Source organism: Syngnathus acus, chromosome 20 (assembly GCF_901709675.1).
Source record: "Syngnathus acus chromosome 20, fSynAcu1.2, whole genome shotgun sequence".
NCBI lineage: Eukaryota > Metazoa > Chordata > Actinopteri > Syngnathiformes > Syngnathidae > Syngnathus > Syngnathus acus.
The window spans coordinates 4,866,906-4,879,817 of NC_051104.1; the positions used below are offsets into that span (position 1 = coordinate 4,866,906).

At 43.4% G+C, this 12,912-nt stretch overlaps 3 protein-coding genes across 5 annotated transcripts; 2 read left to right on the forward strand and 1 right to left on the reverse strand.

Moving 5' to 3' along the window:
* Positions 1–232: 232 nt before the first annotated feature.
* On the reverse strand, positions 233–2,544 carry ngdn (neuroguidin, EIF4E binding protein). The gene is made up of 11 exons (XM_037279370.1): positions 2,485–2,544; positions 2,166–2,225; positions 1,898–1,969; positions 1,626–1,763; positions 1,466–1,550; positions 1,342–1,394; positions 1,162–1,264; positions 892–1,066; positions 664–817; positions 517–583; positions 233–399 (listed from the first exon to the last, which is right to left on the reverse strand). The coding sequence occupies exons 1-11, from the start codon at positions 2,503–2,505 to the stop codon at positions 380–382; spliced, it is 948 nt and encodes a 315-aa protein (XP_037135265.1). The 5' UTR covers positions 2,506–2,544; the 3' UTR covers positions 233–379.
* A 257-nt stretch (positions 2,545–2,801) lies between these two features.
* cebp1 (CCAAT/enhancer binding protein (C/EBP) 1) lies at positions 2,802–4,671 on the forward strand. 3 transcript variants are annotated; one of them, XM_037279372.1, is made up of 3 exons: positions 2,802–2,936; positions 3,497–3,781; positions 3,853–4,671. In XM_037279372.1, exons 1-3 carry the CDS (start codon positions 2,934–2,936, stop codon positions 4,159–4,161), a joined length of 597 nt encoding a protein of 198 aa, XP_037135267.1. In that variant the 5' UTR covers positions 2,802–2,933; the 3' UTR covers positions 4,162–4,671. The 3 variants fall into 3 exon arrangements, with proteins under 3 accessions (XP_037135267.1, XP_037135266.1, XP_037135268.1); XM_037279371.1 differs by having other exon boundaries at positions 2,835–2,936; positions 3,494–3,781; XM_037279373.1 differs by having other exon boundaries at positions 2,847–2,936; positions 3,530–3,781.
* A 1,779-nt stretch (positions 4,672–6,450) lies between these two features.
* Positions 6,451–11,089, forward strand: slc22a17 (solute carrier family 22 member 17). Its single transcript, XM_037279306.1, has 10 exons — positions 6,451–6,955; positions 7,426–7,941; positions 8,351–8,454; positions 8,521–8,675; positions 8,748–8,913; positions 9,341–9,465; positions 9,619–9,724; positions 9,796–10,019; positions 10,403–10,514; positions 10,718–11,089. The coding sequence occupies exons 2-10, from the start codon at positions 7,468–7,470 to the stop codon at positions 10,992–10,994; spliced, it is 1,743 nt and encodes a 580-aa protein (XP_037135201.1). The 5' UTR covers positions 6,451–6,955; positions 7,426–7,467; the 3' UTR covers positions 10,995–11,089.
* The last annotated feature ends 1,823 nt before the right edge of the window (positions 11,090–12,912 follow it).

The following is a 12,912-nucleotide window of genomic DNA, read 5'->3' on the forward strand; positions in this document are numbered from 1 at the left end:
CTAATAGTAAGGCTTTTTTTACTTGGAAAAAAATGACCGTTTATAGTAAAGCTTTTATTAAGAAAAAAAAATGACGATGTATAGTAGTTTGGCTTTTTTTTTTCAGTCTTATGTGACCTGTGAGGATCTTGTGACCAAGGGTAGCTTAACAATAATGACTTATTTAATGTATTTAAATTGTGTTGATTTTTTTAAAGCCAATCAATATCTTTCCACAGTTCAAATTACAAGACAATTTTGAAATGAGCATTTATTTAATGGCATGACATTTAATATGTAACAATTGTTGATTGTCACAACAATGGTTATTTGAGCTGAAGAGGGGACTCCACATATTTCAACTATTTATAGTTCATCAAAATGACAGCTCCACTCTGGTCTATCTGCGCTTCTTGAAGGCTGTAGAGAAACAAATGCGTTATCAGAAAAGTGCTTTTTCTACATTTCTTCCATTAATGGGAAGACTTTCCAATTGAACTGATTTGCAGCAAAGTAATTAGACTGGCTGGTCCTCACCTTTTCTTTTCGTTTTCTTCTTCATGACCTGCTTCTTCTTTTTCTTGGGCTGAGGGTTATCAGCATCCTGAAGCAGTAAGCATACAGCCATACATTTTTTTTTTTTTACATGTTGGGTTCTCAGGAAATAATTAAATCGCTGCTTACCTGGCCGCCCTCACCACCTGTCAGCGCTGTAATGTCCCCAAAGTGTGTGATGCCACCCAGCTGACCAGACATGGACATAATGCTTCGCTTTTTGCCGTTTCTATCTCGGCTTGGCACGTTCAGTCGAACCATCATGGATTCCTCAAAATCTTTCCTGCACATGGAAAATAATGGGAGTTAGTGATCACGTCCCATAAAACAAAGCGCACGTTGACTGAATTAACACACCTGTGTAGTTCGGCGCGGCTTTCTCGCTCATTCTGGAAGTCCTGTTTTTCACGGATCTCCTCGGGCGCGTCGCTGTACTGCTGCCGCAGCTCCTGGATCACAGAACTTCTCAACGCAATACGCCGCTGACGCTCCATCTGAGCCTTCTTTTTGTCTGCTTCTGTCATGTCGCCATCTAGTGGGTATAGAATGAAGTTTTTTGCAGTACTGTTAAGGCTGGAATAAACAGGAATGTGGGCGGGATTATTAAAAAAAAAAAAAAAACATTACCATAATACACAGCCGCAATCTTGGGTGGAATGTATTTCTTGTCAGCGGAGTGGGCCACTTTCTTCTCTGATACCTGGCCCTCTTCATCTTCAGACTCACTCAGCTGTTACAAAAATTAAAATAACGTTAACAAATAGGCATTTTGAATAGGAGGAAAAAAAATAATACAGGTACGCGTACTTTACTGATGAGATTCTCCGGGTTAGGACGAAGCTGCAGCGGGTCATTTTCAGCTGAAACCACAAACCTCAGGTTTCATTCACTGTCATACAAATAAGAGTATTCAACTTTAATGACGTCTTACCCAAACTACCAGTGACAGCTGTGCGCACCAGTTTATCAATTTGGTACTTGAGTTTGTGATCAAGAGGTCGCATCTTCTCCAAGACCTAAAACAAAGAGAATCGTTTAGTACAATTAATAATACACCGTTAGAGAGTAGTTACTGGCAGTAAACATCTTACCGTCCTGACTGTTACAAGTCGGGTTAAGGCTTCACTTTCTTTTATTTTTCCACCTTCTGTCTTGATGCTGATCAGGTGAGTGAGGTCTTGAAGATAGAAGAGCAGCAGATGATAGCGAAGATCCAGAAATGACAAACCCTGACCCAAAGGAAGGTAAGACACAGAAAGTCAGGGCAAAACTAGGCATTAAACTTGAAGTACATTAATTCAACAATTTATAAATAAATAAAAATATTGTGATGATTACATTTAAATTTCTATTCTGCACAAACCTTTGTTGTCTGAAACACACCATCTTTAACTTTGGTGCTCAGCTCTTGAACATGGCTGGTAACCGCTGCCACCTAGAGGAATGTTTTGGTCATAATAATAACACATTAAATAAGTTGTATTCATCAATATTGTGTGTCAACAGTGAATGAAACGAAATTAACCCTGAACAAATTTGTAAAGAATCTTTGATTTGCTATAGTGCTTCGCATACATTTATAATGATAATTATTTTCTATTATACAAGAACGTAACACACGACGAATTTACCTGTTCTGCGAGGCTATTCAGCAGGTTTACAGTCTCGGGCAAATCATCATCAATCAAGTCCTGCAAGAAAATTGAATGGTTATATTCCAAACGAGGGTGAAAAGTCGTCAAAATGCACAAGTTGTGAAAATGGCCAAATGTGTGTGCGTGTGGCTAACTGGCTAGCCATCGTCATTTTGATAACACGCATTTCCTCATTTTGATTTTACGCATTAAGTAATTCCTCATCGGCTACTTTCAATCACAATTAAGAATGTGACAGACACACAAAAATGTAAACAAATAAAAAGTCAAATAAAGCTAGCACAGGCTCACTCACGTTGTCGACGGTGGAAGCCATTTTGGCATTGCTAAAAAGTACGGAAGTCGCAGTGGGACAAAATATGTCTAAACGATTTTCTTCTATCACACAAGGAAAAAAAAACATTAAGCCCTAAACTACTCAGACTACAGAATGAGTAAAAAAAAAAATTGTTTTGAATTAAATATGTATCAAATATGAATTATTCCGAGTAATCTCATGTGGACAGCTTTTTATACTAGTGTGAACCAATATTTAACATCATACTCTGTGTGTATGTGCGTGTTGGTGTGTGAGAGAGTGACTGGGTGAGAGAGTGAGAGAGAGATGTGGTATTGGTGTGGAGGGGGCGTGGGGTACATATTTGGGGAATCGTTTTTTTCTCCCCCTCAGACCATTTACCATCAAACTGTCAACCTGTATGACAACCTGACAGCATTATCTGAGAGTCTGAGAAGAAACTCGTCATGGTAAGTCATATTTGTTTGGGGAAATGTTGTGCTTCAAAGCTATAAATCTTTAGTACAGCTAGGAATTTATATTAAAAAAAAATGTAGTAGCATAAAGTTATTGAATGCATAAGAGCAAAATTGTACAAAATATGTCATCATTGCATTTAATTTTATAGAGAGTGAAATGTAGGCCATATTTTTTTTCTTGTAGTAATTAACTTGTAGCTATAAAAACAAAGTACAGAATAGAATTATAAAATGCAAAAATGATCATTTTTGTTCTGGTTGTTATGATGTGATGATGTTTTTTCTGCGTATTGACACCTTTTAAGCACTAATGTAACAATATGATTCAATCTAAACCACATTAAAAAAAAATCAAAGATGCTAATATAGAATATAAAAGGTAAATGCCAATTTAATCCCTGCACAAATATTTGGAACAGTTAGTTCTAAAATATGCACATTGTTGCATAAAACAGAAATAGCTACTCTCTCCATGTCGATTATTTTTTTTCTGTATCAAAACATTTGAAATTGTTTTTATTAAACACCAGTATTTTATTAAACCCTAGCAGATGTGTGAATCCAGGGTGTCCTCTGTCATCCAGGAGTGGATGACTCCATATCCGAATCAGGCCCACGTGACATTGAACCCAACATCTTCAAGCCCTGCCGGCTCATCCAATTTGGTTTCAATGGACATGATAACATACAGCCAGTCGCAAGGATTGAGGGGGAGCAGTGAGGACCGAATAGACGAGCAGATGATGGGACTGTCGTACCTGCCGTACGCGTCCTCTTGTCTCAGCGGCGCCGCAAGTTCTGGGAACCACCATCAGAACCACGGCAACAATTTGCAAGTGAGAGACAAGAAACGATGCGCTTGTTATACATTATGTGATGTGCACTAAACACCAACCGTCCTCCTCAGGAGTTCTCTCCTCCTTTCCTCTTGCCAACCATGCGTGCTCCGGTGGCCAAGAGGAGCATCAGCAAGGACAGCGCAGAGTATCGGCTGCGACGCGAGAGGAACAACATCGCCGTGCGGAAGAGTCGAGACAAAGCGCGCAGGAGGATCCTGATGACACAACAGAGGGCCCTGCAGCTGCAAGAGGAGAACCAGAAGCTGCAGATGAAGATCGGGCAGCTCTCACAGGAGCTGGACACTCTCAGACATATCCTGTCTCAGCAGCACCTGCCGGGAAGTGACGAGGGGGCCGCGGGGGTCACCGCCGTCTGAGCAGAGAACAATCAGTTGGTTAGGTTCAGTGCTCAACACGCTTATTAGATCACCTGTCATAAAAATGAGAACCTGCGGCAGCATCATGAAGTGCTTCAAAAACGATTTATGGTGGTCTAATAATTTTGTTAAGCACTTGCACAATTCAAGGAGAACCACTACAAGAACTATATCCCAATTGTGCAAAGATACTGATGCTCAGTTTGACTAGAACTGAAAAAAAAAAGTGATTTACAATCTGCTTATTACTTTGGGGCTAGTCGACCGTATGATCAGGTGTTCCCAATATTTTGGTGCCCTTATCTTATGCGAGAAGGTCAAAATATTCAAATCACTTATTTGTGTGATGTCGCTCAACCACTGCAGCCTGTTACATCAAAACAGAGCATTATCATAGTTTCTAGTGAGGATAAGTGCTACAGAGAATAAATGGAAGGAGGGATATTCATGTTCTGTCTTGAGCTGCGGAGGTGTTTGTAAAATAATGAATAAATATGGTTAACAAAAGTATTGTTTTTGCAAAGTCCCATTTTTTAATCTATCTATCTATCTATCTATCTATCTATCTATCTATCTATCTATCTATCTATCTATCTATCTATCTATCTATCTATCTATCTATCTATCTATCTATCTATCTATCTATCTATCTAATTTATCTAATCTAATCTAATCTATCTACGTTCTTTCCCATAGATAACGATGTGATGCAAGCGAATGTATTGTCCATCATTGCGTACATTATGTATTGTATCTTACATCAGGGAACATGGCATCCATCCGCCACATCATTTACCATAAGTCGTCTAGCCACAGAAACGGACGTCATGTCACGGACCGTTGTTCACTAGCGGTTTCCCTTTGTGAGATGGGTAAGATTTCGACACAGCGGAGAATGGAGATGAGGGAGCGTAGAGATAGTATCAGCGTTTGGGGCTGCCAGGGCCTTCCTGTGGCTGTGATGGTCGTGAAGGGACACAGAGATAGGAGACACAGAGGAGGGGGTAGGGGAAGCCAGACTCACATCAAGATATCATTTTGGAAATCTTAAATTCTGATTGGTGTTCATTGAGGATAATAGAAATGAAGATCATTAAGATTTGCCTGTTTTTGACACACCAAATCAGTCGGAAAATAAAATGGGTTATTGATGATTTTGAATTGCAGCAAAATCACTATTATGTCGCTGTGGCGAAACATGTGAGATTACCCAGTGGCCGTCACATATTGAGCACCAAACACTGACTTCTTGTTTGACCTGAGCGTGTCTGTTGAAATGTCCCGCAGCATCGTGTGGGGCAATATGTGGTCCTGCGACATCTCCACAGGGTGAGGAAAGACTGTATTTCATCTAATCCCCACCAAATTACCCAACAAGTAGCAGAATATATGAACCCCCACCACAACACCACTAAGCATATGCATATCTCTGACAATCCAGTCATTTGTTATTTTCAAATTTCACTGACGCTATAAGGAATCACATCACAGAGAAAGAACAGATATGTTTTCAAATTTGGCGAGTACAAAAAGTTAAACATGTCAAAAAAATAGTCATAGTTAGATGTCTGAAAATATACTCAGACATGAAAAAATTATTTCTTCTTCATCACTTTGCAAAATTCTGTTTTTGTTGTTATTGTGCTGACAGTTTGCTGACATTTCCGAAAACAGCAAATTAAAAAAATGCAATCGGCCTAATTTTTTGTATTTACTTTAACGCAGCAGTTTTTTACTAGTGTGGTTTGCACTTTACTGCTCAGAGGTGTAATGTGTGCAAAAGATAAAAAACAAAAACTATTTTGGCACAATTATTAATTGCTTTAAAAAAAATCACTTAGGTGTAAATTATATCCATTAAAGCCGAAAATTGCAGAAAAATATGCAACGCAGCAACTTTCTTTTAAATGAAAAAAAAAAAGAATATCTGCAAATAAAATCTCGCAATCCTTGTGTCTCGTGCTGAAAGGAGAAGTCATTAAATTCTTGTGCCGTGAGTCAAAATCAAGAGTTCAGTTATTGCGCAGTTGAGTGATAATAACTTTGTAGCGCCACCATGTGGCCAAGTAGCGTTTATACCGTTTTCTAATGAGTTTTCTAACGCATAATTAACCATTTATTTTGGCCATTTAGTATTTGGTACATCAATTTTTGTCTTGTCAATCATATTAAAGAAAAATAAAATGATCTATCCATCGATCGATCGACCTATCTATCGATTGCTCTGCACTCGATAGAAGATGTCTGGTAGCACCGAGACAGGAGACGTCATCGCCTATTTGCCGATTGCAGCCGAAGTTTGCCGAAATCCAAGTCGCCGGCGGAGGCTCCCACAAGCCTTCCCTCAATGCAGTTCTCCAGAAGCTCTTTGTGCACGAACGGCTAGATGACGACACGCGTTTGTGTCAGATGTTTCCTTTGACAATTCGTCACATCGGAAGACCGAACTTGAATGGAAATTATTAACGTTTGAAAATACACCGAGAAAATAAGAGGAGGAGCAACTGCCTGTCGCCCGACAAGCTTCATCACCATTCCAGTCGCTGCCAGTTAGCTGAAACACAACTAGCGTGCCCTTGTATGGGTCAGGGTGTTTATTTGTTTATTTTGTTACCCGAGAGTAATGTCGTTTGATTTTAGATTAATCGTGCACAAAACAGACTGGCGTTAAGGTGCGTTGACAGCCGTGGAAGAACTCTGAGCAGGCTGTGCTCGCACTCCGCAATGTTCGGGACGTTTGGAAGAGAACGCAGCAAATAAATAACACCATCCCAAAAAAAAAAAAAAAAAAAGGGTAAGTCACGATCAGTGCTTCTTTTGATACCACGCGGTCGTCGTGTTTGTTTATGACCACTGTGTTGTATTGGGGGGGGCAGGTGTGTGTCTCAGCTGTGGACTTCCTGCCCCTTTGGCTTACATTCCCTTCACGTTTTCCACCCCTCGTGAAAAAACAAAAAACTCTTATATAACCCAGTGGGATTCCTCTGTGCAAGGTTCCCCGTGCAGGGAAACACTGGCTGCACCCAAAGTGCATCCATAAGGAAGGTTGCCATGCAATGGTGGAAAGTAACCAAGTTCTTTACTAGCTGAATCATTTTTGCATTTAGTTCCCTACATTTGAAACAGCAACAAAATATCAATACTGTCTTATGATGAATATTAATATTAACATCTGGGATGATGACACAATGTAAGATATTCCCAAGTTATGGCTTTGAATTGTTTCATGTGATGTAAACATTTGTGTAATTCTTCCCCTCTTAGGTCTTTGCTCCGTCTCTCCATCAAGCACCTCCGCAGTCAATCATGACATCGCCAGACTCCCCCCCTCTTGTCTCTCCTTCCCCATGTCCCCCTCCTCCTCCGTCCCTCCCCACATCCCCCGTGCCATCCTCCCCTGCCCCGTCCTCCTCCTCCCTCCCGCTCCCACCCTCGTTGCCCCCCACGGGGGAGGTGATGGTCCTGGCTCTGGGTCGGAAGAAGCAAAGGGTCCTGATTGTTTTATCAATCCTTCCCAATCTCTTCTTGGCCTTCCTGCTCTCCTCCGACCCCCTCATCACCCTCTCCTCGCCACACCACTGCCACCTCCCGGGGCCGTCGCCTTCGCCCGAGATGCTGAACGTCTCCTTGCCCTGGGAGAAAGGCTTGCGACCCGGTGAGAGCGGAGAGCTTTCCCAGTGTAAGCAGTACGCCAACGGGAGCCAGTCGGTCGTGGTGGACTGCCAGGCGGGCTGGGACTACAACGTCACGGAAGGGCTGAAGAACAACATCGTAACTGAGGTATAGGACCCTCCTGTTGTTCACGTTAGCAGGAGTGGACTATTCAAACATTCTGTGACAGCTCATACAGGCATGGAAAGCAAAGTCACAAAACCGGTCCGGGGAGTTTTTCAACATGTTTGCGAGTCTGCGAATGCGCAACAAGAACCGCCGAGATGATTTGACAAGATTTTATGTGTCTGCACTGGGGCTCCCAATTTAGACCAGGCCTTTTCATTTGCAAGCGTCTTTTCCCCGCTGTTTGTTGCTCTCTGCAGATCATTAAAAGTCATTTTGCTCTCGGCGTTCAGCAGACTGCATCATTAGCTGCTCGGGTGGTAATAAAAATCAGTGGCTCGCTTACATGTGATTAAGGTTTTGATGTCATTCTACTCGCTCAAGACAAATAACTAGCATCTATTTCATATAGTGGGATCTGGTGTGCGATCGCTATTGGCTGGTTCCAGTGGAGGAGGTGTGCTTCATTTTGGGGGCACTGACCGGTTGCCTCGGCCTCGGTTTTGCTGCTGACAGGTGACGCAAACACACTCACGCGCACCTATTCACGCGCAAGGCGACGACAATTTGTTTTCTTCACAGAATCGGCCGCTCCAAGACCTTGTTGACGTCGCTCACTCTCTCGGTGGTGTTTGGCGTTTTGGTGTGCGTCTCCCCGTACCCTTCCATTTTCATCGTCATGCGTTTCTGTCTGGCGGCTGCCAACGCCGGGGTCTACCTCATCCTTTACATCTCTCGTAAGTTTCTTCAGAACCCCAAAAATATCATTTGATGATTTCCCCTTGAGCTAATATTTTGATTTTTTTTAGGGCTGGAGTTGTGTGAGCCTTCGCTCAGGTTGATATCTACCGTGCTGGCGGGACTGATGACTGTTTCCGGGGAGCTGCTCCTGCTGGCGGTGGCACTCGGTTGTCAGTCCTGGAGAGGTCTGCTGGGAACCGGTGCCGCCCCGCTAGCGCTCTTCCTCTGCTACGGGTAGGAGAGCGCCTACATTTGTCACCATCCATTTAGCGTATGGACAAAAGACTTGAGACAACCACTCAGCCTAAATAAAGCTTCATTGGGATTGTGCAGGCGGCCGAGCTCCTGATTGGCATTTGATGAAGCGTCTCAATTGCATCTGACAAGCTTTTTTTTTGGGGATTGTATCGATCGTAACTCCCTCGCCACGATGAGCTCTTTAGCTCACGTCAATATGCGTTTAAGCAACTTTGTCAAGGGTGTGTAGTCGCTTCAAACCTCCATTCTTGCTTCCAAACTAAATTAAAGTCACAGATTAACCGCAAAGGTGCGGGGTTTGGTGGATTATTTTCCACAGTGCAAGGCCTATAAATCACAAATCCACTCGTATGATGCTGGGTAAAGGTCAGCTTTAATTCCGCCTCACTTTGCTTGCCTGCAGCATTCCTGGAGTTTTTCCAGAGTCTCCTCGCTGGCTCCTGCTGTCCGAGCGACATAGCGACATGAACTCCTTCGGCGAGAGGAGAAACTCCAGCAGAGATCTGAGGGATGACGAGAGCTTCACAGGTGCGTGCGCAGCGATAGGTTGGCGGGCGTCCCTCACTTTGTTTGCATTTAAGAGGAGATCACATTTTGCTTCTGTTTTAATTCTCATCGGCTGATATTAAGGTGACAGCAGATGATTAAAAATGATTGATTGTTGCCACTCCATCCTGCCAGAGCTGGATTCGGAGCCGACGCCCTCCTCGCGTCCCCACCTTTCCTTCCCTGAGCTCGTCCACAGTAGGAACATCTGGAAGAACATTTGCGTGCTCGGCTTCACCTCGTGAGACATCCGCCGCGGGTTCTTATCATATTTCCCGTTGAAAGGTTATCACAACTTTTCTCTCCGCTTAGATTCATCTCTCACGGCATCAGCCACTGCTACAGCTCTTTCCGAGGCGACGTCCGAGGCACGGCCCCCGGCTTTTATTGGACGTACCTCCTCTCGGTGTGCGCGGGCGGCGCCGCCTGGGTGTTGCTGTGGGTGACTGTGGACAGATGCGGTCGGCGTGGCATCCTTTTACTCTTCATGACGATGACGGGCTTGGCCTCTTTAATCCTACTGGGACTTATGAAGTGTAAGCGGAATCATTTTCTTATATTTTGCCCATCTGAGTGATAGAGATTGATTTGTAACTTTCAATCATCTCACACACATCTTGGGAAAATTATGGACTCAAAACTATTGAATCTTGACAAAAAAAAATACTGAAATTTAAAATGGACATCTTTGTCTCTGTCGCCCTCTTGTGGCACAAAAGTTGTAGCGCATAAACAAAGTTAAATATTCACCCCGCAGAGTGTTAATAGTATGATATAATAGCAATCAGGCCGCGCATGCTCGGAGGAAGACACGTGTGTTCTTTCTTCCTGGCACGTGCATTTTTATTTCTTTACAAGCAGGTGTTTGGCAACACCGCTCCATTCCTGTTATATAACATCTCTGTCTTTCCACTTTTAGATCTCAGTGAGAACGCCATCACTGTCTTCTCCGTGATGGGCCTCTTCTCATCGCAGGCCACCGCTTCCCTGTGCATTCTCCTCACTGCAGAGATCATGCCCACTGTCATCAGGTAGCAAAGCACTCACCCGACACACGTTTTAGCACCCAGATGCCAGAAGATGGCGCCAAAGTAATCCTTTTATGACCCAAATCCAGTCCCTGTTTATCGTTTTTTGTTTGGCCAGCGAGATTGACTTCTCGTAAAATACGGCGCAACAAATGTCGGTAAGCAAATGTTTGGATTAAGAAAAAAACGAGGGCGTGTGTCCACAGAGGGACAGGCGTGGGCGTTGTGCTGGCCCTGGGCTGCGTGGGCCGCCTCAGCTCGCCACTCATGGACCTGAGGAACCACTACGGCTACTTCTTGCACCACGTGGTCTATTCCTCTCTAGCCTTGCTGGCCGTGTTGTCCATCCTGCTTCTGCCCGAGAGCAAGAGGAAGCCGCTGCCTCAGACTCTGGCCGACGGGGAACAATACAGGCGTCCCCCGCTGGGCAGGAGGAGGCGGGACAACGTGCCGCTGCTGGCCACGCCCAACCCGGAGACTTAAAAGAAGGAATCGGAGGTGCCGTGTGCAATTCCACTGGAACACGACATTCATTAATGTTCATGGAGGAAGGAGAGTTGAGAGATAAAAAGGGCTGTCAAGATTTTTAACTTATGGCGACGATCCGCACATTGAAATCTTCCTAACACTATCCTCTTTGTGGCTCAGCTTCCTCCACTCTCCAACACCCCCCCCCCCAACCCTAACCATAACCCCCCCCCCAACACCCCGTCGGGCATGTGTCACGTTTTATTGTTGTAGTCCAAAACTTGTTCTTCATTTAATGTTAGTGAACTGAAACCTCCACCATCTGACGTAGGGGCACAGTTCTCAGACGTATCCTGTTACACTTTTAAACTGTTGTTTGCTGTAAATACTTATCTTGATTTTTTTTTTTTTTAATTTAAGTCTGTTGGAAAGATGTGCATTTCTATGCAGAGGAGATTGCGCGGCGTCGAGCACGTCAAAGCTTAATGAGACTTGCCCAACTAAACACTAATCAGTATTAGGGATCCAATTCAAAGTGTAACTCTGGCCCGGAGCTGGAGGATCATCATTTTATTTATTACCCTCAAAATAATCTGAGCAATACATTTTTCTATCGGTACGTTTTCCTGAAATCCCCCCCCCCCCGGGGATCAATAAAGTATCTATCGAAATGATAGTTTAGGCATGAAGGCAAAAGATGTCGCAACATGCCGAGCTGCATGCGTGGAAGCACTTTGAAGGCCTTTTTTGTTCCTCAGAAGCTTACAGTACCTCTTTAGATGCAAACTCAGTGGAGTAGGAGTTCACACGGTTACTAATTTAAACCGAATGCTGAATGTCTTGTCGATGCTGTAGAAAGGACCCAATGATGAAGCTTCGCAGGAGCTAATGAAGGGTCCTCGAGCTCCGTGTTTCTCCACCTCTGACTGTTTTCTCGCTCATGTTGAATGTCGTGATTGCAGTCCGAAAAATGTTTGCTGGTGGGCTCACTCAATTGCACTGGTGATGCCTAGTTAAAAGGGATTTTTTTCTCCTGACTGTTTCTTCACGTTTAAGTACCTCCTCAGAATAATTGACTCTCATAATAGTGTGTCTGAAAACACCAATTGTTCAATGATGAACCCAGTTAACTCTGTAACCTGATTTACCGTTCAATAAAACTGGTTCCATCAAACTTCTGCGTCTCATGTTGGACCACAGACAAACCGGAGCGCTTATGAAAGACAAAACTTGCCAATTGGTTATTTGTTTGTGGCTTGTTGGCGGAATGTGGAACTCCATGTACCAGTCACAATGTTAGGCACACCTGCACAGCATTATGCATTGTGCCAAAGCTAAAAATACACAGAAAGCTCATGAGACCCAAAAAACAAAAAGTGTAAGACATGGAGAAAGGATAAATCACAACAAGGACCGGAATATTCCACCGTGGTCATAAAACAATGGCTAAGAGGTGAGAGTGACATTTTTAACACAAAGTTGGGGAAAAACTGAAAGTTGGGGAAAAAAGATGCTGCTGTCATGTTACTAAAAAAAATATGTCTGCAGTCAGAAAGTCCTTGCTCTGAATTGTCTTAGTAGTTTGGACCTTCAGATGATTTTCCCAGAAAAGGACAAAAAAGAATAATTTCAAACCCATCAAAAAGAGCCACAAATTAAAAGGGCAAAATCAAACTTTCCCATGATTGACTGCCAAGGAAGATCAAATGTACTGAATGTTAATTGCAGGCACCTCCCAGTGAGGATTTATTGTTGAATGAAAGCCAATACTGTTGCCATTTGTATGTGCCACTTTTGTTTAGCAGATCTGAATTTTCTTTCCTTGCTAGAAACTCTGCCAGTAGGGGGCGCAAATTTCCCCTGCAGCCTGCAAGAAACGTCATTTCCCCATCATGTGGCGTTTCTGAGGAAAGCTCCAGGAAGTAAACATGCA